The sequence below is a fragment of the Chenopodium quinoa genome, unplaced genomic scaffold, assembly GCF_001683475.1.
Source record: "Chenopodium quinoa cultivar QQ74 unplaced genomic scaffold, ASM168347v1, whole genome shotgun sequence".
Lineage (NCBI taxonomy): Eukaryota > Viridiplantae > Streptophyta > Magnoliopsida > Caryophyllales > Amaranthaceae > Chenopodium > Chenopodium quinoa.
Window position 1 is genome coordinate 1,264,452 of NW_018744813.1, and position 23,157 is coordinate 1,287,608.

A 23,157-nucleotide genomic window follows, 5' to 3' on the forward strand; every position below is an offset into this window, starting at 1 on the left:
TCACAAGATCTAGAAACACTTAGCCAAATTCGAAGTTGTCTTCGCCCTAGACGTGAAAGGTTTTAATTTCTGAGGGCTTGGTCCCAAATCTTTATTTCAATTATTTAATTTAATTGTTTGTTTTATTATTTTCCTTGAAGTTATTAACGCGTGTATTTTGTTATTAGAAAGAGGTACGAGGCATCTAAGTAAGTGCTTTAATGGTTTTATTGATATTATGATATAGAAATCATGTCAAGGTTATTATTATGATTTCTAGTGTCATGTTCGGGCGTTTTGATCTTCCTAGTATCATGTTTAGGGTAACTTTAATATCAAATATGACAATTATGATGCTTCTTATGTTCTTTCTAATATATCATGTTAGTATCATGTTAGGGTTAAATATTTTATCTTTATTGCTTAGTGACATACTAGGGTTTGTTATTAATCTTGTTAGTATCATGCCTAGGATCTTGCTATTATTATGCTTTAACATGATTATGATAATTATGATTATTTATTGTTATGATGATTATTATGTTGCTTGATTATTTATTGTTATTGCTTGATCACGCTTTTTATGCATGTTTAAAGGGAATTAGTATTTGTAATCACGCTTAATAAGATAATTAATAATCTTGTTTAGGTTTAATATGATTATAACCAAGTGATCGCCAATATTAGGTTTATTTGTGCATTAATATTCAACCAACATAGATAAACAGGTTTAGGGTTAACCTAATGATTGCATGTTAGTCAAAAAGCGCACATGAATATGATCAGAATAAAATAGAGGCCTATTATTAGGGCAGGTTCAATCTCTTTTAGGTTGGATTTGTACCTTCATCCCTGAACTACCAGTCATGGTTCCAGACCTATTGGAGTTAACGATCTCTTGGATCGTTAAGGGGTGTAATCTTTACCCTGTGAACGGTTTACAAGTTCCTAAAACTTGTTAGCTACTCTTTTGCTCTAGCTTCCTTCCCTTTGGACGCCACCGTAATTTAGTGTATGAGGATCACAGTGAGGTTCAAGTTTGGGGTAATGCTTGAAATATTCCCTACAATTATATGATTAGTACACTAATAATCGATAATGAATCTGCTAAAGACTATTCGAGAATTGAACATTTTAAGCTCAAAAACATTCGGGTTTCTTTGCTTTCATATGTGCCAAATAGCTATGGTAAAAGTCATTTTCCAATGATTATCAAAGGCAAGATTAAATCGAATCCATTCATTCCAATTCAAAGAAAATAAACTATGAAAGCTAAAACCAGTAGGGAGCTGAATTTTTGCAAAAATATCCTTCCACAGGATAGAAGAAGAAAAGGAGTCTCTAAAAAGATGAATATGAGATTCATCTAGCACATAAAGGAGAAATCAAAGCCATGATGAGAGCTAGCTTTTTAGCCACTGGGAGGATGCTATTAACTAAGTTCCAAAGAATCATTCTATACTTTGAAGGCACTGTGACTTTCCATAATTATTTCCAAGAAGAGAAAAAGGGGAAGGGGATATAGGAGGATGAGATAAGAGAGTTATAAGCAGACTTAATAGTAAACTTACCTGATTTTGAAGCAGTCTAGTGAATGAAGTCATCAAAGTTAGAAGCTTTAGAAATAGGAGTAGCCAGAATTTCCGAAATTAGAGAAGCATGAAGGAGATAATTTATCTCATCTAAATACCAAACCCCATCCTTGATGATATTACTAACTAACCAATGAGATTTGGAGGGGGCACATCACTAGAAATAAGAAGATAGATAGGAGCTTTCCCTACCCAATGGTGATACCAAAGAGATGTGGTAGCATCATTTCCTATCCCAATTTTCAATCCCGAGGCAAGAAGATGTCTTCCCTTAAGGATATCCCTCCAAATAAGAGATTGAGAAGACTTTGGAGTGCAATAAAAAAAGAGTCGAATTCTTCAAATATTTTTCATTAAAAATTCTTACCCGTTACTTCGAAGGGTTATTCAAAAGAGTCCAGCCAAGTTTAGCCATAAAAGAGACATTCCATTCCCTGAGTCTTCTAATACCCAAACCTTGGCAGCTAAAGGCATAGTGACATACTTCTAAGCAAGTCTAGGACTGTAATGTATATTGTTTACCTTATTTCATAAAAAAATTCGACACCTTTGCTCTAGTTTGTCTAACACAGTGACAGGAATGAGATTAGTTTGCATATGTTAAACAGGATAAGAATTCAAAACCGACTTGATCAAAGTACATCTCCCAGCAAGATTTAAAAGCTTTGCCAGCCATCCCCTAAGCCTATCCATACTTTTTTCTAGAAGACCAAAATAATGGGAAGGTTTAAGCATGTTAGGACTAATCTCAATCCCAAGTATTTACCAAACGAAATAGCACATTTAAAGCCAAAGGAATGGGCAATGTTAAACCTAATCAAATGGTTCATTTTAGGTGAAAAATCATGGAAGATTTGGAGTGATTTAACCTTAATCCTGACATATAACCAAAAAGGTTCAAAACTTTCATCATCTCATTAATATTCTCACTATAAGAGTTTCCAAAGAGGAAAACATCGTCTGCATAAAAGATATGAAACATGTGAATGGAAGGAGTAGGCTTAATAGGTTTCCACATACCTCTTTTAACATGTTGCTCAATCATAATGTAAAGCCTTTCTAAACAAAGGACAAAAATATAAGAGGAAAGGGGATGACCCTGCCTTATACCACGAGAAGGAGTAAAAGAATCACAAATTTCACCATTCCACAAAACTGAGATAGTAGGAGAACATATACAATTCAAGATTAGCTTGCTCAAGGAAATAGGAAAGCCAAAAAAATTTAAAGTATCCTCAATAAGCTTAGTGAGATCAAGTTTAAGAGCACAGATATTTTTTTCCTTTTTTAGCTTTCTTAAAAACATGAGCAATTTCCTTCACCACTATAATATTATCCTCAATACCTCAACCAGGGATGAAGCTTGATTGTAAAGGATTAATAATTTTGGTGAGAAAGGGTTGTGTCCTATCTGAGATTAACTTGGTGATCAATTTATAGCTAGTATTACACAAACCAATAGGTCTAAACTCCGAAATTTTGGAAGGAATTTCAATCTTTGGTATAAGGTCTGTGTAAGACCTATTAACACTAGCTAGAACTATTAACACTAGCTAGAACCTCACAGGAAGTGAAGCAGTTAAGCACAAAATTATAAATGGAGGAGCCTAAGTCAAACCAAAATTATAAATGGTATAAGGTATATGTAAAAACTGAGGCTGCACACCATCTGGTCCAAGGCATTTCATAGGACTCATTTTGAAAAGGCATAGAAGGAATTCGAGACATAGCATTACGATTAAGGTCAGTTAATACGAAATTAGGCTCATAATTATCCTGATGATTAAAAGATTGCAATTTTGACTTAAACATATTCGTGAAATATTCTGTAGCCAAAGATTTTAATTTGTCACAATCTTTAATTCAAACCTCATTGTCATCCTTAGGCGCCAAATTTTACCTTGACTTTTTTTAAAAAGGTAAAAAAGTTACATTAAATTAATATCTTAGTATATCTTATGAATGACCCAAAACAAATTTAACCTATTATTTAGGATTCTATTTCTGCTTAAGCCACCATCAGTAACGCAATGCATTTTCTTTTCAACCCCTAAATATTTTTTTCCACGGGTTGGAGAGAGATGTCGGAGAGAATGGTCAATGTTCCAAGATCGCATCGCAGATGCTGAACAAGCCTATTTCGAGTCTTTGGGATTTACTGTCAATAACACAGCTCGCTATCCTACCCAAATGTAGATCTGAAATCACTTTGTTTCCGGAAATAGACAAGTCACTAGAACTGGTATGGTTGGTTGAAGTACAAACATTCGTCAGACAGTCTCCCTAGAGGTATTCTAAGAGGCTATTGAATTGCATTGCATGGAACTCTTTTGTAGAATCCTTTAACATTGCTCAGTTGCTTTGAGTAGAGCCCTGTTTATATAACAGCTACATGTATAATAGATTAATAGTACTAAATAAATTCTATTTTCTGTGGTAAACGTAGATTAAGGGTGGCTATTCAGTATTCATCTCGGATTTGGGCCTTATCCCATCAATCTGAAATAACACTCAATTTTGACATACGCAGTATTGAAAATAATCCTGATACCAACCTGATTCGATCAAATCAAATCCATAGTCCAAATAAATATGTTATAATCGGTAGAAATTTGGCCTAAAACCTCAATAATATATGACAATCAGCCAATGACACCAATCTAGCCCTTGTTTCGCACCACAAAGCTGTTACTTAACATAATGTAATGGTATAGGTAGGAAAGATTTTACATTACTACTTCCACAGTTAAAAGAGCATCAAACAAGCATTGAAAAATAAATTAATGCAAGATACAGGCTTTCAAAAGTGCCTGAGGACAGGACATCTGATATACTAATGTTTGTTTCAATGAACTCGATCTACTATTTTTCTGTACTAATCTAATATCCAAAATTAACAATGTTTAATATGACTCAGATTTACTATCCGTTGTACTTCTACAAAAAAACAATAGCATAACTTCCCAAAGTATAAACAAAAAAACCGCTCTAAACCTTTGTCAGAAGCAACATGGATTTGTGCAGCTAGAGGTACCTTTTTGTAATTTGATCCTCTAGTTCTTGGAATTCATAGGCATCATCAGCAGTGTATTCCCCTGAATCAATGAAGAAATACAATTTCAGATTCAAAACACAGTGCAAGTGCTACTTCCAGAACGAAAGTATATAATTAAGTTGCATTATTCATTAATATGTCCCATGTCCAAATTAATACTTCCTCCGTTTCTTTTTAGTTAACACGTTTCTTTAATCACGTTTGCCAATGCACAAATTAAATCATTAATATCTTTAATGACCAATAAGCAAAAATTATAAAAAGTTGATATTTTGAAAATATACATTGTGATGAATCTAATAAGATCTCACTTGACTATATTTTTCCTTACATATAAATCACAAAACATGGTCAAAGGGAGGTGTGTGAATAGTGCTAAAGTCACAACGTGTCAACTTATAAAAAATGGAGGTAGTAATATATAAGGAAAAAAAATTGAGACTTTACCAATTGAGTCTCTCCGCAGGGCAGTTAAATGAGCACAGCTGCAACACCATAAAAAAATGTGTGAAAAAGTAAACGACAAATGTCATCAAAGAAAATCAGATGTGCAGAAACCGCCATTGGGAGGCAAAGGAGAAATAAGAGAAGGCTGCAGTTAACAGGCACATAAACAAAGATTGAGAGTCTTGATACTAGTAAATCAACCATAATATTGCTATTTGTCTCTGATACGTAGTAATTAAGGAGTAATTAAACTATCCAAGTTTTTTATCTCTAGTTTTATCAATTTAATACTCAATCAATCAATCAATCAAAGCCTTAATCCCATAACGGGGGTCGGCTACATAAACCAAATTTAATTATTCCATGTGGTCATCCAAAAATAACTTCCTCCTCCATCACTTACAATCCAATACCTCATCCTCATGCAAGTCTATATATTTCATATCCTTCCTAACTCCTTCCAACCTAGTCAATTTAATCCTCAATCTATTTCTAACATTTAATAAGTGTTTTTGCTCTTAATTATCTGGCCAATAAAACACCCTTTTTCCAGATCTTTTAATCCCTAGCTGCAACTGATCCTAAACTCTCTCTCTACAGCTCTTCTAGATCCCCCGGCACCTCCAGTCAATCACCTGCCATAGCTGGGATTAATTCAATTAGATAGTAAATGGATATCACTAAATGTTCTGGATCAACTATCTTGTAAGATTTTGCATCGCCTTTTTGCATATCTATATTCTCACTTCTATTATTTGTTTCCAATTATAATCAGCCTAGTAACGCAGCTACATTATTGAATAGTGTTATACCCAGGCTAAACAAACACACATAAATATTACAGATTATTGTAGGAGGTAATAATTAACTCATTGTTACAAAATAAAATATAGCAGTGTGCATGTGCACACACACACTCTACCTTCAATAGACCTAACCTCGCCACACACACACAGTGAGTTAATGGCTCCATTCCTTTTGAGTGGTTACACTTTTTACATTCGTTCATTCCTTTAGTTGGTTACACTTTCTATATTCATTCATTTCCTTTTGTTGATTACACTTTTTTTTCTCTGTATTGGAAAAAGTTTCCTTAACACAAAGCCACTTAAAACAATGTGTCTCTATCTCCTACTTTTTCTTACACGATCATGTACCCCATTTCTTATACTCTCTCCTACTCTCCTTGGTCTACAGCTACAGTTAGTGTAGCACCAAAAAAAACAGAGGAAGTGCTAGGATGTTGATCTGTTTACAAATTAAGATGAAAAATTATGTCAAATTAAAAAGAATTGCACAATAATTAAAATTTTATTACAGTATATACATACATTACCTGTCTTTTTGCAATCAAGGGGTAAATAAATATATAAAAGAGTGTAGCCTAGGAAGAAGATATGTTAAAGCATCATGATAAATAGCAAAGTAACAAGCCATTCTAATAGAAGGGAGCTTTACAAGATTACAACAAAAATAAATTACCTTCCAAGAGCCTTCCCCAAGTCTGCGCAGAGGGATCGAACGTATGTGCCTTTTGAACAGGTAACTCGAAATATCAAATTCTGCCTGCAAACATATTGATAATGTAAGTATGTGGATAGACTCCTTGCTAGCATCTTTTAGCCAACCCTAGATGTGGTCAGATTAATACTACCCCTGTTTTCAAAAGTTCGGAACACTTTGACTTTTGTTACCAGTTACAAATCCACTTACCAATCACCATTCGGATTTATATGTAAGGAATAAGGAAATTATACATAAATGTAGGGTCTTGTTAGATACTTAGATTTGTCTCGGAACTCTGGCTATTTATTATTTTACAAAAACATAATTAGAGATATTATTGGTCAAACTTTTACAATGGCAGTTGTGAATATGTAATGTGTAAAGAACTTTTAGAAATAAAGGTGGTAACTGGTAATAGATTGTCAAAGTTATGTAGATCCCAAAACAAAAAACAATGGCAAGGGCACATGGTACTAGATTTTGGATATCACATGCATAATATCTTGCTGTAACTAACATTTTTTTCACCTAAATTAGTGGTATTGATCATGCTATGAATCTTATGATTGGCATGTGTCCTAGTAATATTTTACAAATTATTCAAACTATAGGATTGTAATTAATGGTAAACAGAAGTAGATTGGAGATGGGCCCTCAATTTAGGACAAAAATTTAAGGCAAGATTAATGATGGCAACCTAAAGCAATAATAAGAGATTCATACAGATCACACTTAAGGTCACTCTTGCCCTTGTGCAAACATACAGAAAAGAACACCAGTATGCCAAAGATTGGTAGAGTTGTGCGAGTCAAGTTAAAGCTCCTCCGGCCATTTCTCTCCGTAAATTTTGCTTTCTCAATAATTTTATTAATCTAACTTCTATTCACATTTAACTTAACTCGGGAGGAATTTTTGAAGTATAATTTTATTTAAGGACCTTGTGGCTAAAATTGTAGTTTCAAGGTTGAGCTCATCTCTAGGGTTTTCAACTTTGCTTAAACTTTTGATAATTTCTTTAGCCGACATTTTGATATATTAAATGTTTAAATGGGTAAAAGACAAACATATACAGATCTTTTAGTTGTTGTATTACTTAACATGCCCAAGACATTCATTGCGTACTAAATATACTTCACCAATATTGATAATGTACTAAATATAATTCACCCACCAAATTCTATTTCCAATACCATAAAAACTCATGCAAGTATTGAAACCCCCGCTCATATACAGCCAAATACTAAATGAAACTAAGCATATTAAGGTGCAACAAGTAAAATTCTTAAAAATTAGATGACAGACACGTAATCAGATGGGAAATAATAAGACACATGGAAAAATGGAGGTGCTGAGATACATATGCAAAACAATAACCATAAAGTGCACCTCCAGAATGCAAAGAGATAGTCAAACTATTAACAAAGAAATAGGCAAGTATCAGAATTCTTGCCTTCCTATAGCTGAGTTCTAACTGACCTGTCTTCTAGGCTGCGCTCAATGTCAAACTGAAATATTGAAACTCGTCGAGGGGAAAGTTCAATGCTTTCTCCTCTCCTGGCTTTCTCATACATTTTTTCACCACCAATCTATATATTGGAATACATCAAACAATATCAGCGTTAAAAATTCACCAGCAACAATTACAATACAATGTTCCTAAACAATGTTGTAAAATCTTAAAGGAGGCATACATTTGCATTTCATACTTCATATACAACAAACTACAAACATTTCAAGAAATAAACTCAATCAAAACTAAAATTAAAGGACAGAAAAAATGTTAGATATCTCTATAGGATCCAGTGAAAATTATACTTAATGTGAGAAGGTGAGAAAGATCTAGATACAATAAGTATATACTTGCACATTGATTATAAACAGTAGGTACAATGAGTGTAGACCATCGACACAATTAATATACTTATATACGCAATAATTACGTGTATAGACAAGCAATTCATTAGAATGATTGCACTAACAGCAACATGTGCACAGTATATCAAGAGTTCTTAGTATAATAGTATGGTTAGACCATCCATAGATTAAGTAGATAAGTCAAGGGGTCGTTTGGTAGGGGGCTTAAGGAAAGAGCAAGGGAATGAACACTTTTGATTCCCCTGTTGTTTGTGGGATCATTCTTTCCATTCTCTTTACCTTCTTGTTTCCCCCACTTTCCCTTAACATGATTCTCTCCACCCCACCCCACCCCTCCCCCCAACCCACTAAGTGGTTCATCCAAGGGATTGATTTGTTTACAGTCACCTACCTTCATCGCTACTCAACCACCAATATTACCCAATCATCCATGCCGACCACCTGCACCCAACCAAAACCATCCTACCACCAACAGACCCACTCCTCACCTCAACCAATGCCCGAAAAAACTCTCCCTCCACCCGAAAATCTCCAGCCACCCATTAAAAACCTTGCACTCACCGAAAACCTTCATCTCGTCCACAGAAACCCTCCTTGCAACCGGAAAACCATCCCCCCAACCACGCAGAACCCTCCTGCCTCCGCCCAACCCCGATCACCCTGTCTTAACCATTCCCCACCCGCAAAACACCCACACGAAACGCAAAACCTGAGAAAGAAAGAATGAAAGAGAAATGAAAAGGGAAAGGGCTAATTATGGTAGTCTTCTTGTTGGTCATCGCCACCTCGCTAGAGAGGGCAGGATGATGTTGGTCGTTGTTATTGTTATTGTTGGCCTAAAAAGAGTAAGATTATTGTGGTTGAATATCTTAGTTGTGATGAATATTGTGCAATGGTGGATTGGTGATGGTTGTTTCTGTTCCCTGTCAACTCGTATCTGTACAAACATCTAAGAAGTAAGATTTTTCTTTCCTTTCTCCTTGTATCCCCCCCCACCCCCCTAACACACACACACACACACACACACACACACACACACACACACACACAATACAAACTAGAGGTAAAGGTTGAAGCTTTGATTTATATTAGCAAATGGCTTACAACTAGTAGCTTGAGGTTACCTCTTACCAGTCTCTAAAATAGTGAGTTTAGGTCACAAGTCTCTTTAAACTATACTATAAATCTGCCTATCTTCTTTCTATTTCCCCCACCAGTTTATATTACAAAGTCTCATCCCTAGGTTGATTCTAGTCTTCACTGATTTGTCTCACATGCACAGGTGATGATTGATTTGGCTGCTCCTGCTGTTCTCGGTTGCCATTGGTTTTGTCTTCTTCTGGTATAAGTGAGGATCACGGGTGGCCTATCTTGATCCATCACAATTTTAAAAAGATACAGAAAAGAATGAAGCCTAAACACTCCTAACTGCAGTAGACCAATTCAACTTATGTAGGACACAAATTGGGGCAATTTGATAAACAATTATCTCCAAGTCTAACCATTTTAACAATGCTCATTGACTCCTAGCTCATCTGACCCAACCACATGTTTTGCAAATTCACATTCCCGACACATACAACAACCTTTCCCTATGGTAAGCCCCATGACTGACTATCTGCACTTTTCTACCAAATTCCAGGCAATTTCCACCAGGAGAGCTTTAGAATACCTACTAAGCACTGCTACTGCTTGTAATTGCATCACATTACAGCCATTTATCAACGGCGTTACAGCTCAAATTACATTTTGTCAAGTTTTGGCGGGAAAATCGGTTACTAGAGTTTGTTAGCCGGTTTTGTCCTTATCCTGGTCGTTAGAAAATAAGATTCTTTTTGCTTTTCTGTATTTAGATTGATTAGCTGGCTATATAACTGAATGAATGTATTAATTTCATTAACCAATTAATACACTGAATCTAATCTTCTCTCTTTCTCTCTCTTCTCTTTCTCTCTCTATTCTGTTACTTCTTCTCCTTCCTCTCTATCTTTCTATTTTCTGAAACTTTCTGCTGATTTCTGAGCTAAGAAATCAGATAAGGTTTCCGACCTTATCACAATGTCACTGAATATCCAGTTATAGAGACCTGACACCCAGTCAAAGTTTCCAGAAATAAGGCAGAGATGGTGAGGGAATAAAAACGATCAAGCATTGGGGGTAGTACTCTTGCCTGTAGTCAGGATGCACAGCAAGATTTACAAATACAATTTTTTACATTTAATTTATCCCTAAGACTAATAGCTCTAGTACCTAGAGACCTAGAATAAGACAGACACGAAACATTAGACTGATGACCAGACCAATTGACCAAAAACTAAAAGGAATCACTCTTTGCTATCAGTTTATTCCATGCATGAACAACTATAAACAGTATTTTCATTTCTTCTTTTGTTATCACTCTCCCAAAACCCAACCCTCCTGTTGCCTTCAGACAACACACCAAATTCCATTTCACAAGGTAATCTTATCACACCTCTCTATCCCCCAACTAAAAGTATTCCCTCATCAACTTATAGAAGTCGGCGTAATAGCTGACACCAATACTGTTGGTCTAGTTCAGTGGTTTTTACAGCCTCACCGGAACCACTAGAGAGAAAAGTCGCGTGAAAGAAAACTTGTCTGCATGCCGTAGATATGTCCAAGAGACCTTTTCTTGTTGGAGGAGAGGGGGGTGAAATTTCAATGTTATGATGGGGGACGGCAATAGAGTTGTCTTGCCGTTCTTTAGATATCCTCAAAGAACAATGGCGTCATATCCATCAAAGTAATCTGTGCCCATTTTTGGCAAGATGTTCCAGTTACGTATTTTTGGCGTATCCAGCTTATACGCATCCCCGGTAGGCCAGTACTTTCTATGTTTTCCAACCTCCACTTTCGGAGACCTTCACCTTTTGCAGAAATTTGTAAAAAAGAATGCACAAAGTCTAATACTTTAGGATGCTCTTTTGACGATTCAACTGAATATTTTAGCTAAATGAAGGGTTCTTAGAGAATAGAAATATAGAACTATGTCAACAATTGTTTTAATGTTTGTAGCTTCATCATGCACTCTTGATATCTTAGCTGCAATTTCTAGGTAAATTTAAAGATATAGAATAGCTAGACTTACTTTGATTGCAGAAAACATAGGAGGAACTTGCCAAATTTCACCGGTAAAGGATGCAACAGCCTTTCTTATGTCATCATCCTTGATATGTTCCCATGGTTCCCGTTGAATTACCTGGGAAAAAAACATGTTACATTCTAATGGGATAGCAGCTACAAAATTTAGATGAAAATAAATATCTACAATGCGTATATAAATTTTATTTCCATCGTGCAATAGATCGCAATGCACAAATATAATAGATACTATCAAAAAAAAATCAGGTACTCTTCTAATGATACAAATTGCAAATGAAACTAACCAGATATTTGAACAAAAAGCTTGAGAAGTACACTTTTCTGTCTTATGCAATATGAAGGACTATCACAGTCCTAAGACACAATTGAATGTTATGGAACGGGTCAATAAGGTCAACAAAGCTATCGGACCAATTCAACCACCACTTTTGGTGTACTCCAGGCGCGCAAAACAGGGGCAGCAGCAAGGGTCAATTGTGAGAAGGAACAATGAACAACAGGACAAGGCCAATTAAGGGGAAGTTGAGGAAAGAAGGCAGCCTCCTTTAATCATAACCTTTGTGGGTTTCTATTTTAGTTAATTAATGTCACATGTTCTAGTTAAGTCTTGAGTATATGTATTGTAGTTAGGGTCAGTAGAGACCATCCAGAAATTAGTGAAAACACATGAGAGACTTGTGGCCTCAAGCTACTGTGAGATTCATAACCTCAAGTTATGCCTATCCCTTGTAATTCAATCATCAGTGAATCAAATACTCAAGTTTAAGCCTTGGTTCTTGCAAATTGTCTTAAATTATAATTGCAGTAAGTTAGTCTATTACATTGAAGCTACAAACTCATGACTCATATACATTTCATCTATAAAAACACAAAAAGCCACATGTCATTTTTACTTTTTACTCCTATTCTTCTTGGAAAAAATATGAAAAGGAGTAATGAAGATCATTAATGATCATTCAATTTACATTCTTTCTCCTATTTATCTCTTTTCCCTAAATTTATTTTTGACCTAGCCCTTACCTCTCTCATTTTTATCATCTTTCTCCATTCCTTCTAGATTACACCTCATGCGTTGCACGGACTATAAGAGTGGTTTGATAAATTATTAATTAGTGATAGCAACAATAAGGACTCAAGCAGTCATCTTACTAGTTTGGAATGACCAAAGTGACATTGCATACATCTAGCATTATCAAGACACATCATTGGGTGCAATTTATACTGAATCACAGTGGTAATGGTAATTTTGAAATTTTCTCTCAATTAGTTGAATTGATTATAGCCTTATACATCCTTTGTTATCCTTAGTTATAATCATTTCCATTTCCATTCGTTTTTCAAGTTCTACTCATTCTCATATATTCCTTTTTATCAAATCCTTTTATTCATTTTTTATCATACACAATCCTACATTGAGGCCCAATTATATTTAATAAAACCCTACTCTCTATCTTTCTAAAGCAAGTACCCACATGCATGGTCCCTCTTTTCCATTTTCTTGGGTTTGAGGAACTCAATAAAGTGGAGGGAGTATTGATAAGGCTGCAACTATTTGAGCATCAAATCTTGCATAAGGTGATTCACACAAGTGAAGGTTGTTGATGTTGTAGTAACCGCACGGAATTTACAAGTATCCGTCCCTTTTTCTATAAAGAATTGCCTCTGTACACTACGGGGGGGAATAAAAAGAAAAAAAAAAGGAATGAATTTCTCAAAAATAATGCCTAACAAGCATATCGAGGTGAGTAGTAGTATAGATAGGTGATGAGCGTCATTTATGGCGCTCAAAATAAGAAGTTATAGGTCCTTTTTCCATATTTTCTTTTATCATTTTCCTCTAATTTTCTTAGTTTTCTTTGGTATTCCATTTTAGTAACTCATTTTGGTTTTCGATTAGTTTTTATGATTTTATCATACTTTTAGTTCTTAATTCGTAGTTTTAGTATAGTTTTATTTTATTTTGTTTTCCCCCTTAGTTTTATTTGTGTTTTGTTGGTGAACATTCAAAGTTCCAAATTGCCACACTCTCGTGATTACGCTTGTGCTCTCATTGATTTTGGTGATGAACAAGCAAAATATGAGCATTTGGGCTGCCTTGCTCGTGGGCATCACGTGAGGATGACGGTCGAGAGCAGACGAGCCCACCATACCTTCTCACGCACAACCTCACCTGCTCACCACTCACTTAACTCAGCTCCCCTAATTCACCACCACCAACAACAAGCTATTAACCCACAACCGCAACAAACAACCAGCCACCGAGACAAATCGCCGCAGCTCCCTAATCTACATATTTGTGGTAAGAAGGTGTTGCTTCCTAAAGTGAATTTGAAGCCAAGAGTGAGTTTTTGCTACAACCACGTGAGGTTTCATTTTTCTAGCCTTCTACCTATCTTGTGTGAGTGGCATGGATCCTTGACTACTGCATTCTCTTATCTAGAACTTAACTATAATCTCCTAAAATCGCGACCGAACCATTTCAGAAGGATAAAGGCATCTTTTTGGGATGGTTATTTTTACTTTCTACGTTTAGTTTTATCATTTTTGGTTTTTGGTTTACATTTGCCACCTTGCTAACCTTTTGAGCCTTATCCGCTTTTTTCTAGCCATATCTAGCTCTATAACCATTTGTTTCATTTTCTTTTCCATTTTTGGTTTTTGTGAGGCATATGGTCTATGGTTTGTTGGTGTTTATGGAGGATTATGTATGGATGTTTGCTTCTTTTAGAGAGCAAGTTTATATTATACATAGTTTGTGAATAAAGGCAAATGCAAGTTAAAAAAGTCGTCTACAATTAAAAAAGGCGAGGACAAAGCACTAAAGCATGAATTTAAAAAGAAAAAAAAGAGCAAAAGCAAATGCATTAAATAAAAAATTATAAAAAAATAAAAAATAAAAAAAAAAAAAAAAGAGAAGAAAAAAAGAAAAATGAAAAGCATAAAAATATTTTGTGTAATCATTATCTCCCTAATTTAGAGAATTAAGGATAATGCTCCATTTAAGCTTGGGTGAAGCTTGTCTACGCTTTTTGTATATATGTTTGTGATTTTGCTTTGAATAAGCTTGGGGTTGTTTGGTGTTTTTATTTGGTGATGACTTGACTATGATGTTGAGGATTAATTACCCTTTGCTTTACAAATCAGGTATACCACCAAATTTCAAATTTTAGCCTACCTTTACCCTCTTTGCTCATACATTACAACCCTTTCTATGACCTTTTGACCTTTGTTGTAGAGTCACAAGTAGGTGGAGGGAGATGTGAGTCAAGCCTATGGAGTAAGTTTAAATAGTCAAGACGCCGAGTAGCCCTAAATCTCTTCTTTTCTGGTTCCTTCCATGAATCATTAAGATACTCACTAGAGGTGGATTTGAAACTAGTAAGAAGAACGAGGTAAGATTGTTTGGAATGAAGGTGAATTGTGCCTTATTGGTTCTATATGCCTAGCGTATTTTATGTTTTAATCAACCTTGGATATCTTGGAACGTGCAACCCTTTTGCTTGTTTAGAAATCTTTATATCTATTTGTGTTTGTCTATTTACGAAGGTCCGTTTCAAAAGCATTTGTGTTCTTTTTATTTTTTATTTTATTTTCCTTTTATGCTTTGCCTCGTTTTACTTTGAGAGTTACGAGTTAAGCTCTTTGGAAACCGTTACGAGACCTCACTAGTCCTCATTGGCGACTTTTTGGTTTAAGGGCTTGTTGTAACTAAAAACAACCGTGATTCCTACGTTAGTGAGTTAGTGTATATTCCCAACCCTCTTTCTTTCTTCTCTTTAATTGAATAAGCTATCATGTGAGTGTCATTTACTTTATTTTTCCTTTTTCTCGCTTTTAGTTTGCTCAAGGACGAGCAAAAGTCTAGTTTGGGGGACTTTTATGAGTGTTATTAATGGCACTCATTTGGTAGCATTTCAAGACGTTTTCTTTCTTTTTATAGTTTTTTCTCTTTAAATAATGCTTTAGTTTCGTTTGTTTATGTTTTGGTTTCGTCATTTCCTTTATTATGTGATTTCTTATGATTTAAGGGTATTTTTGACTTATCTACTTTACTCGCTTTATTTTCTTTTATTGTAGGACTTGTTCGAGGCTCGGGATTTACTTTGGAAGGTTCTCCAAGTCTTTTGGACAAGATCTCATATCATTTGGTTGGCTAGAGTTCAAGATAAGAAGCAAGCCCCCACTCTTGGCATTAACGCTCTCGTGCATCACCCTCATCATATGTATTGGTCATGAACACACTAAAATGAATGAGAAGCGTTAGTGAGGAGTATGCTTGTGAGCGCAAGCACCAAAGCAAGAAGCCGAGTATGCAAGCTGCTAGGCCATCACTATGGTGCGTGAGCGCAGCAAGGGCCATGAGGGGCACAAATCCATGTGTGTGTGGGGCAGGACTATGCGTGCGTGCGCACCACATGGTGGATGAGCCTCATGGCTAGCTTCCTATATATACTTCTTTTCTTCCTATTTTTGGGAATGATGTTTTTACTAGTACAATTTGTAGTTTTCCAAATTAGTAAAGAGAGAAATAAAAGAGAGAAACACTTGTATTTTCAATTTACTTCAATAAAGCTTGGATTTCCCCTTAATCAATGATAATTAGTGAGATTTCTTTCCTTTAATTCTTCTCCTTTGGTTTGATCTTTAGTTTTGGATGTTTGATAATTGTTTGCTTGGTTTAAATTCTTGATTAGTTGCTTAATCATTTGAATTTCTCTTTAATCTTGATTTTCCCTTTGACTGGTTGAAAATGATGATGATCATGATTAGTTTGGTTTTGTTTCTTGAATTAATAATGATTAGTGAGTAGATTTCTTAGAAAGGGTGAAGGGAAGCATGTTAGATGGGTAGTTTGATGTTGATTTAGGGATTTTGATCCATAGATTGTTGTAATTAAATTGATTGATGAATTTATGCATGTGTTTAGCATAAGTGGATTGACCAACCTTGAATTTTAAACTTGATTGCATTGATAATCATGATGACATGACCAATTGATTTGAGATTATTAATTTTCATCTTGTTTGATTTGTGATTCTACAAATTTGTCATCTATAGAAGAAACCTAGCTTGGCAATTAGTCTAGATAGCCTTTTGAACACTTTGAATGCATTTATCATTAGTCCTTGCAACACTATTTGGCTCAATGTACCCCAATTTAGCACCTCTATCATGAAAACATGTGGAACCTAATCCTTAGCATCTTTGTTGTTGATTTGACTCCTTTTATTTGATTGCTTTAGTTGATTTGCTTGACTACACATTCATACACACTTTCGAAATAGCTTAACACATAGACTATAGTAATTGACCCTCCATTCCTCGTAGATCAACTTGGACTTGCCCCTATACTAGGAGTAGGTTTGGTTATAAATTTTGTTGACTTGGGAAGACCAGCCTAACAACCCTAGTTTCACCCCATGTCAATAGGTTAGGTAAGTCCAAAACTGGTGAATAAAGCCACAAATCAACAACACTAATTCTTAGTGGCACTCATTTTGGGGGTAGGAAGTAATAGTGATACTCAGCTTGATTTTCTTTTTTCCTTTTTATTTTTCCTTTTGTGGTTTTAGTTGAATAAAGAAAGACTATAACTAATTAACTGAAATAGTGTGACTAAAAGAATTGTATTTCAAGAAACACAGTCGATACCAAGGAGCATTGGACAGACCGGTGAATCTGCATCCCAAGTGGAAGTTGCCTCCCCTAGACGGAAAACTCCACTGTAGCCCTTAATCATACCCTGATACCTGCAGCAATAGTATTAAATTCAGGAATCTGATGTCTATGATAGGATGTAGCTCAGATGACCAAAAAAGGATAGTAGAAAAGTCATTGTTATGCTTGAAAACTAACTTGTCAGCCAATTTAGTAGCTTTCCCAACACAAACAATCAACAGGCCAGTAGCCATAGGGTCTAGTGTTCCGGCATGTCCTACCTGTATCACAATAATTATTTGAGGATAATACATTGCAAAGGAAAGAAGCAATCAAAGTAGCATAAAATATAGAAAACAAGCAGCATACCTTTTTGACTTTAGTCAGACGACGCAGCTTGCCACAGACTGTGAATGAGGTCCAACCTGTACAGTACAGGAGTCAATTTAGTTTACAGATTCATAGCCCATATGATCATCAATTTTGTTGGTTAATCAGCAAGCCAGCATTTATTTGGCCACATCACTACATTTTACAGATTAAACTTACCACAGGCATGATATTGGGCCATGACAGCCACAAAATCCACAATGCCAGAATAATTTGTTCTGCGGCAAACCCATGCATTTCAAACCCAGCCTGAGTTATATAACTAATTATAATCTCAAGGTCATGATTGTGTAAGCATATACATAGGCTAATATTAACTACCACTATTTCAAAAGGTTCTCAATTTCTCACAGATCGTGTAACAACTTTTTGTGGCATCTTATCACAAAGTCAATAGACAACAGTGTGAATGACTAGAATTTGTTTTCAAATAAGAAGTAATGCATAGTGCAGTAGTTATAGTACTTCAGTAAAAGCCACATAAATAAGCATATCCCAGCAGAATACTATTGCCATAGAAGCATGGTTAATATAAAAAAAAACCTTACTGACCCATAATTAAAAAGAATCATTGAATATTTCATAATGACTAAACAACTTCGCACTACTAAGGGTCAGTTGGTAAGAGCCTCCCTCCCGATTCCAGGGATCATGAGATCGATTTTCATACTCTGGCAATTTCTTGGGGGCTTTCATCCAGTGTACAAAAGCGTCGAGGGTACAGTACTTTTTGCTCTAGGCAAGACATATTCAAAGAGGCGCACCAATAGCGCATGAGGCGCACTTCAGTACATATTTTTTAGTTGTTTATATTGTAAGCATCACTTCAAGAAGGCAACCGAAGCGTGCCCAAGGCACACCTAGGCAGCACGCCTTGAGCTATTTTATACATTGATTTCATCCACAAACGCAAAGTTAATGACTAGCTGATATTGCTCATCCTCATTTAGCTATTGCATTAATATTCTTGTTGCTAGTCATACATATAAAACAAACCTTGTTTTTGTTTGAAGATTAAATCTAAACTTTGCTTCATTTAAAAATGATCTCAATCAGAAAATTTACCCTAATAGGAAAATGAGCTTCGCTCTTCTAGGAACTAGGCATTCTCATGGTTCACAAGAAGAAAGCTTGACTCATCCTTTGTCGTGTTTAGAAAGAGATGATGAAGATGATAAGGATGATGATGACGATGATGAGTTTTCACCCTACCTTTCAATCAATACAAATTTCATAGAGCTGGGTAAGGCAATAATAATAGTTGTCTTTGGAAAGAAGCAGCTTATTGGATACTTAGCAAAAGCAGTTATTCTCTAACTTTCTTGGTAGTGACACTTGAATGACCCCTAAAAAGACCTTGCGTCAATCAACAAGATTTAAGTTTGAAAATTGAATTAAGCTCAACCACTCCGCAAGTATCTTATAATATTATAATTCATAGAAACACAACTGCCAATCCTTCAACCATTTCAATATCCAGCATCAACCAAACATATGACTGTCCTTCATAAGAACAATAATGTACTTTTATGTAATTGTCTTTCCCCTTGAAATGTTGAGACTCTTGGGAGTTCCTTCCATCTCCTCTCAGATCTCTTATATTGCTATCCTTACCTTCTAAACTCATGAGAGCCTTCCACATCCATCCCCTAGCCAGCTCATCAACCCACCCGTGCCTTGCAAACAGTTCAACCACTCATTCATTCTACGAACAACAGACAAGTTTGGGACAGGGCAGCCCATGCCCTTTTCCCATATATTGATTTTTTGCCTGCTTTCCTTGCTTATTATGTTCATCAATAGGAGGTTAAAACAGCTATGGCTGTAAACAAAAATGTCCCTATTCAAAAGATTTTATACAATTCCCTTCATAGCTCACATTAACTACACAAACTTCTTGTCTCTTAAAATGGAGATGTGCAATTTTTAACACATGGAATTTCTCCCCTCTTCAGTCCTCAAAGTTGACATTAGATTTTTCCACTGCCACCAAATTATGCATCAATGGTCTCCCCACATGGTTCAGAAAGCAGCTTTATATTCATTGGGGCACTTTATTTCCATCTATTTTCAAAGCTAGTTAGTTCAACAAGTGAGTTGTTACACTAACTAAATTACTTCTATGACAAACAGTCCTTTTGTTCAGTAGACCAAAACCCTCAATGGGAGGACTTTCACTTCACATCCTGAATTGACAATTCGCTTACCAGGAATGAACCACTTAAAGAAAGCAAGTATTCAATGCCTATTACCTTAGCCACAGATTTCATGAATGAGCTCCACTCTACTAAGAGTATATCTCTTCTCTTGAATTTTAATTATCTGAACTAATAAACCCTCAACTCCCCTTACATGAATTTATCAACTGATTGCCTGTGAAGTTTCATTCTGAGCTTATCTGATGAGTTAATTATAGTTTTGAATTGAACTCCTGGTAATATTTGAACAAAATGGAAAACTAGATTTTAAGAAAATAAAATTGAAAGAAAACTCTTTCATTTTTTCAAAAGTTGATAAGAGCTTTATTTGACACCTGGATCATTTAAAGATCCTAAAATACAGCCCCTACAGCAAGAAGCTTTAGAAAAGCACTTTCTTTTGTTAAAAAGCCAAAATACATGTGTGGTGCAATCAAAGAGACTAAGCTTATTATAGAAAGCTACATTAGGATTCAAGAAGCCCAATAATTTGTGAACCACTATTGATTGGGCTCTAAGCAATGCAAGTGTAACAGGCTAACAGCTGCTCACTGCATAATCTTTCACGTGGCCTGTCCAATCTGCCTTCTGTGCTCAAATGCAATCCATGCAGCGGTTGCATATAATAGCTATTTCTGCTAATGCAAACAAATTATTCTCACATATTTTTACTTTCATAACATTCCAAGTAAACAGAATTTAACAAGCATTGTTGTCAAAATTTGGATTTGAGTTGTATAATTGTATATACTTCGTATATACATATTCAATGACATAAAACGGTGTAAGTTAAAATGAAAACAAAACAACTTTTGTCTTCCAGTAGCTCAAAAGGTGCAAGATGTTCTAGGCTACATGGATCGGTTAATCATGTTGCAACAGGTTTTTAACCCATTTCCATCTATTTCAAGATCAAATCATCAATGTACTATGATCAACTAGCCAAGCAAATCAACACGAAAGCAGCATACACAAGACAAAGATAATCAATCACAATTTCCAATTTAGTATGCAGAGAAATTGATACTATAAATACTAAACCAATTCTGAGTTAATATACATTAGCAAGACTATTGAACAAAATTTATAACTCGAAACGATAAATAAGAACAAACTCTCACCTTTAGGCTTGTTCACTAAAACAACAGTTCCAGCAGGACTATCCCATTTATGAGGTAATCCAGAAGTTCTAGAAGCCAAAAAAGGCTGATCAACACCACAAACTTCATCATTCTTATTAGGGACTTTCTTCAAACACTTAAAAAACTCCTCTACCTTCTTCTCAAATACATCCTTAACCCCACCCCCACTAACCTTCCCACCATCACTTCCTTCCTCAAAGAAAACCAACCCTTTATCCTCCTCACCCTTCCCCACACTATCAACCCTCTTCTTCTTCGCCCGCCCTTTTGAATCACTCGAAATTGATTGCCCGGGTTCTAAAAATGCCTTATCTAAACACTGATCAGGAAAATACTTCTTCTCCAATTGATACATCATCTTATAATGCTTATCCTTTTCCCAAGGAAAAGCCAAAGCATCATAGAAATACAACTCTTCTTCTCTCTTATGCAATGTTCTTGGCTCAACAACTTCAGGCCTCAATTCGACGAATTCGCCCTTTTCCCTAATCTTCCTCCTCTCATCATCAGAATCATCGCCAAACATTCTTTTTTCCCTTTTCTTGTAAAATTTCCTCTTAGCCTTATCCAACCCCTCCAACCTATTGACACTATTAGCTTTACTGAATCTTACATTATCATTCTGGGTAAGTTTCATGTCAACCCAATCCTCGAAACTGGAAGATGGGTCGGGCTCTGGCGAATCAGAATCGGATAAATTTGTGGGTTTTGAGTGAGGAGGAGAAGGGAGTTTGGTGGGGGAAACTCGGGGAGAAGGGTGGGAAATAATCATGTCGTATTGTAGAGGGAAAGGGGTTGAAGGAGAAGAGAAGGGTCGAGTTTGAGGGAGGAAACATTTTGTGGGTTGAAAATATGGGATGGGAAGACGCTTTGAAGAGTGGAGGAGGAGGAGAGAGAAAGGGGAAAATTGAAGTGACTTACAGACGGCCGCCATTGTTGTTCTGGTTGTGGTATTACAGTTAAGCGTTAGAGCATTGGTGCTAAGGATAACTAAGCAGATTTTTTTTTTTTTTTTTTTTTGACACAAACCAACCAGATACTTAGGGCATGTTCTCATTAACTGAACTCAGCTGAACTGAAATGAAATGAACTGAAATGAAATGAATATTTTATAAGAGAAGAAAATTAGGAGCTGAACTGTACTGAACTGAACTGAACTGAATTTCAACGTATGTGAACAGGCCCTTACGCCCCGTTCTTTTTGAGCTTTTGGGCAGAATAGAGCAGATTTCAGCAAAGCAGATTGAAACAGAGCAGTGCCCGGATTATTTATTGAATTTTACTTCCTCCGTTTTAAATACTTGCTCCATTTCTCCATGTGCAGATTTTTAGGAGAAATTAGAGAAAGTAATAATATATGAAGATAGTGGGGTTGGTAGAAAAATAAAAAATTGTACTCCCTCCGTTTCAATTTGTTAGTCCCATATACTATTTTGGGCGTTTCAAAAAGATCTACCCATATTGAATGTATTCTACTTTTAACTTAGTTTTTATTTTCTATTTTATACCTATTAAATTATGATTGGTTAAATTAATGATTATGCATTGATGACATGAGTCTAAGGGCCTGTTCTCATTGACTGAACTCAGCTGAATTGAGTTGAACTGAATTGAGCTGAATTGAACTAAACTAAACTGAATTGAAATGAATATTTTATAAGAGAAGGAAATTAGGAGCTGAGCTGAACTGAACTGTACTGAGCTGAACTGAACTGAACTGAACTGAATTTTAACGTAAGAGAACAGGCCCTAAGTAAAGAAATTATTCCCTTGAATTATGCAATTATACTTGACGGTTTCCTAAAAAAACAAAAAAGATTAAATAAGGCAAAACTATTTATAAATTGTTTTTTATTTTAATGTTAGATTCCAAATATTCTTCTTTTCTTATTTTATGTGATAGATTCCATATGGGACTATCATATTGAAACAGAGGGAGTAAAAAAAATCAAAATTAGTAGAGAGAATGGAAGGAGAGGGAATATGGAATTAATATTGTTGGGTATACTTGGTGAGAGAAGTTAATTAAATATTGTAAAAGATTTTCAAATAATGAAATTGAGCAAGTATTTAAAAACGGACGAAAAAGAAAAGTAGAACAAGTATTTAAAAAAAAAGAGGGAGTAAGATAAATTTGTAATCTATATCTCAACACAAAGTTTTGTATGTGGCTGGCCACATGATGTGGCCAA

General features: G+C 35.5%; 1 protein-coding gene across 1 annotated transcript; it reads right to left on the reverse strand.

Moving 5' to 3' along the window:
• Positions 1-4,241: 4,241 nt before the first annotated feature.
• On the reverse strand, positions 4,242-21,984 carry LOC110704010. The gene is made up of 9 exons (XM_021881802.1): positions 20,945-21,984; positions 17,605-17,660; positions 17,434-17,516; positions 17,249-17,327; positions 11,564-11,674; positions 8,056-8,165; positions 6,556-6,639; positions 5,074-5,111; positions 4,242-4,666 (listed from the first exon to the last, which is right to left on the reverse strand). The coding sequence occupies exons 1-9, from the start codon at positions 21,897-21,899 to the stop codon at positions 4,596-4,598; spliced, it is 1,587 nt and encodes a 528-aa protein (XP_021737494.1). The 5' UTR covers positions 21,900-21,984; the 3' UTR covers positions 4,242-4,595.
• Positions 21,985-23,157: the final 1,173 nt, after the last annotated feature.

Excerpts from the sequence above, each read along its gene's own strand:
- LOC110704010 (XM_021881802.1), bottom strand. The coding sequence starts at position 21,899 with ATGGCGGCCGTCTGTAAGTCACTTCAATTTTCCCCTTTCTCTCTCCTC. Across the intron at positions 17,517-17,604 it reads GTCTGACTAAAGTCAAAAAG|GTAGGACATGCCGGAACACT; the intron begins GTATGCTGCTTG and ends ATTGTGATACAG. Across the intron at positions 4,667-5,073 it reads CCTGCGGAGAGACTCAATTG|GGGAATACACTGCTGATGAT; the intron begins GTAAAGTCTCAA and ends TCATTGATTCAG.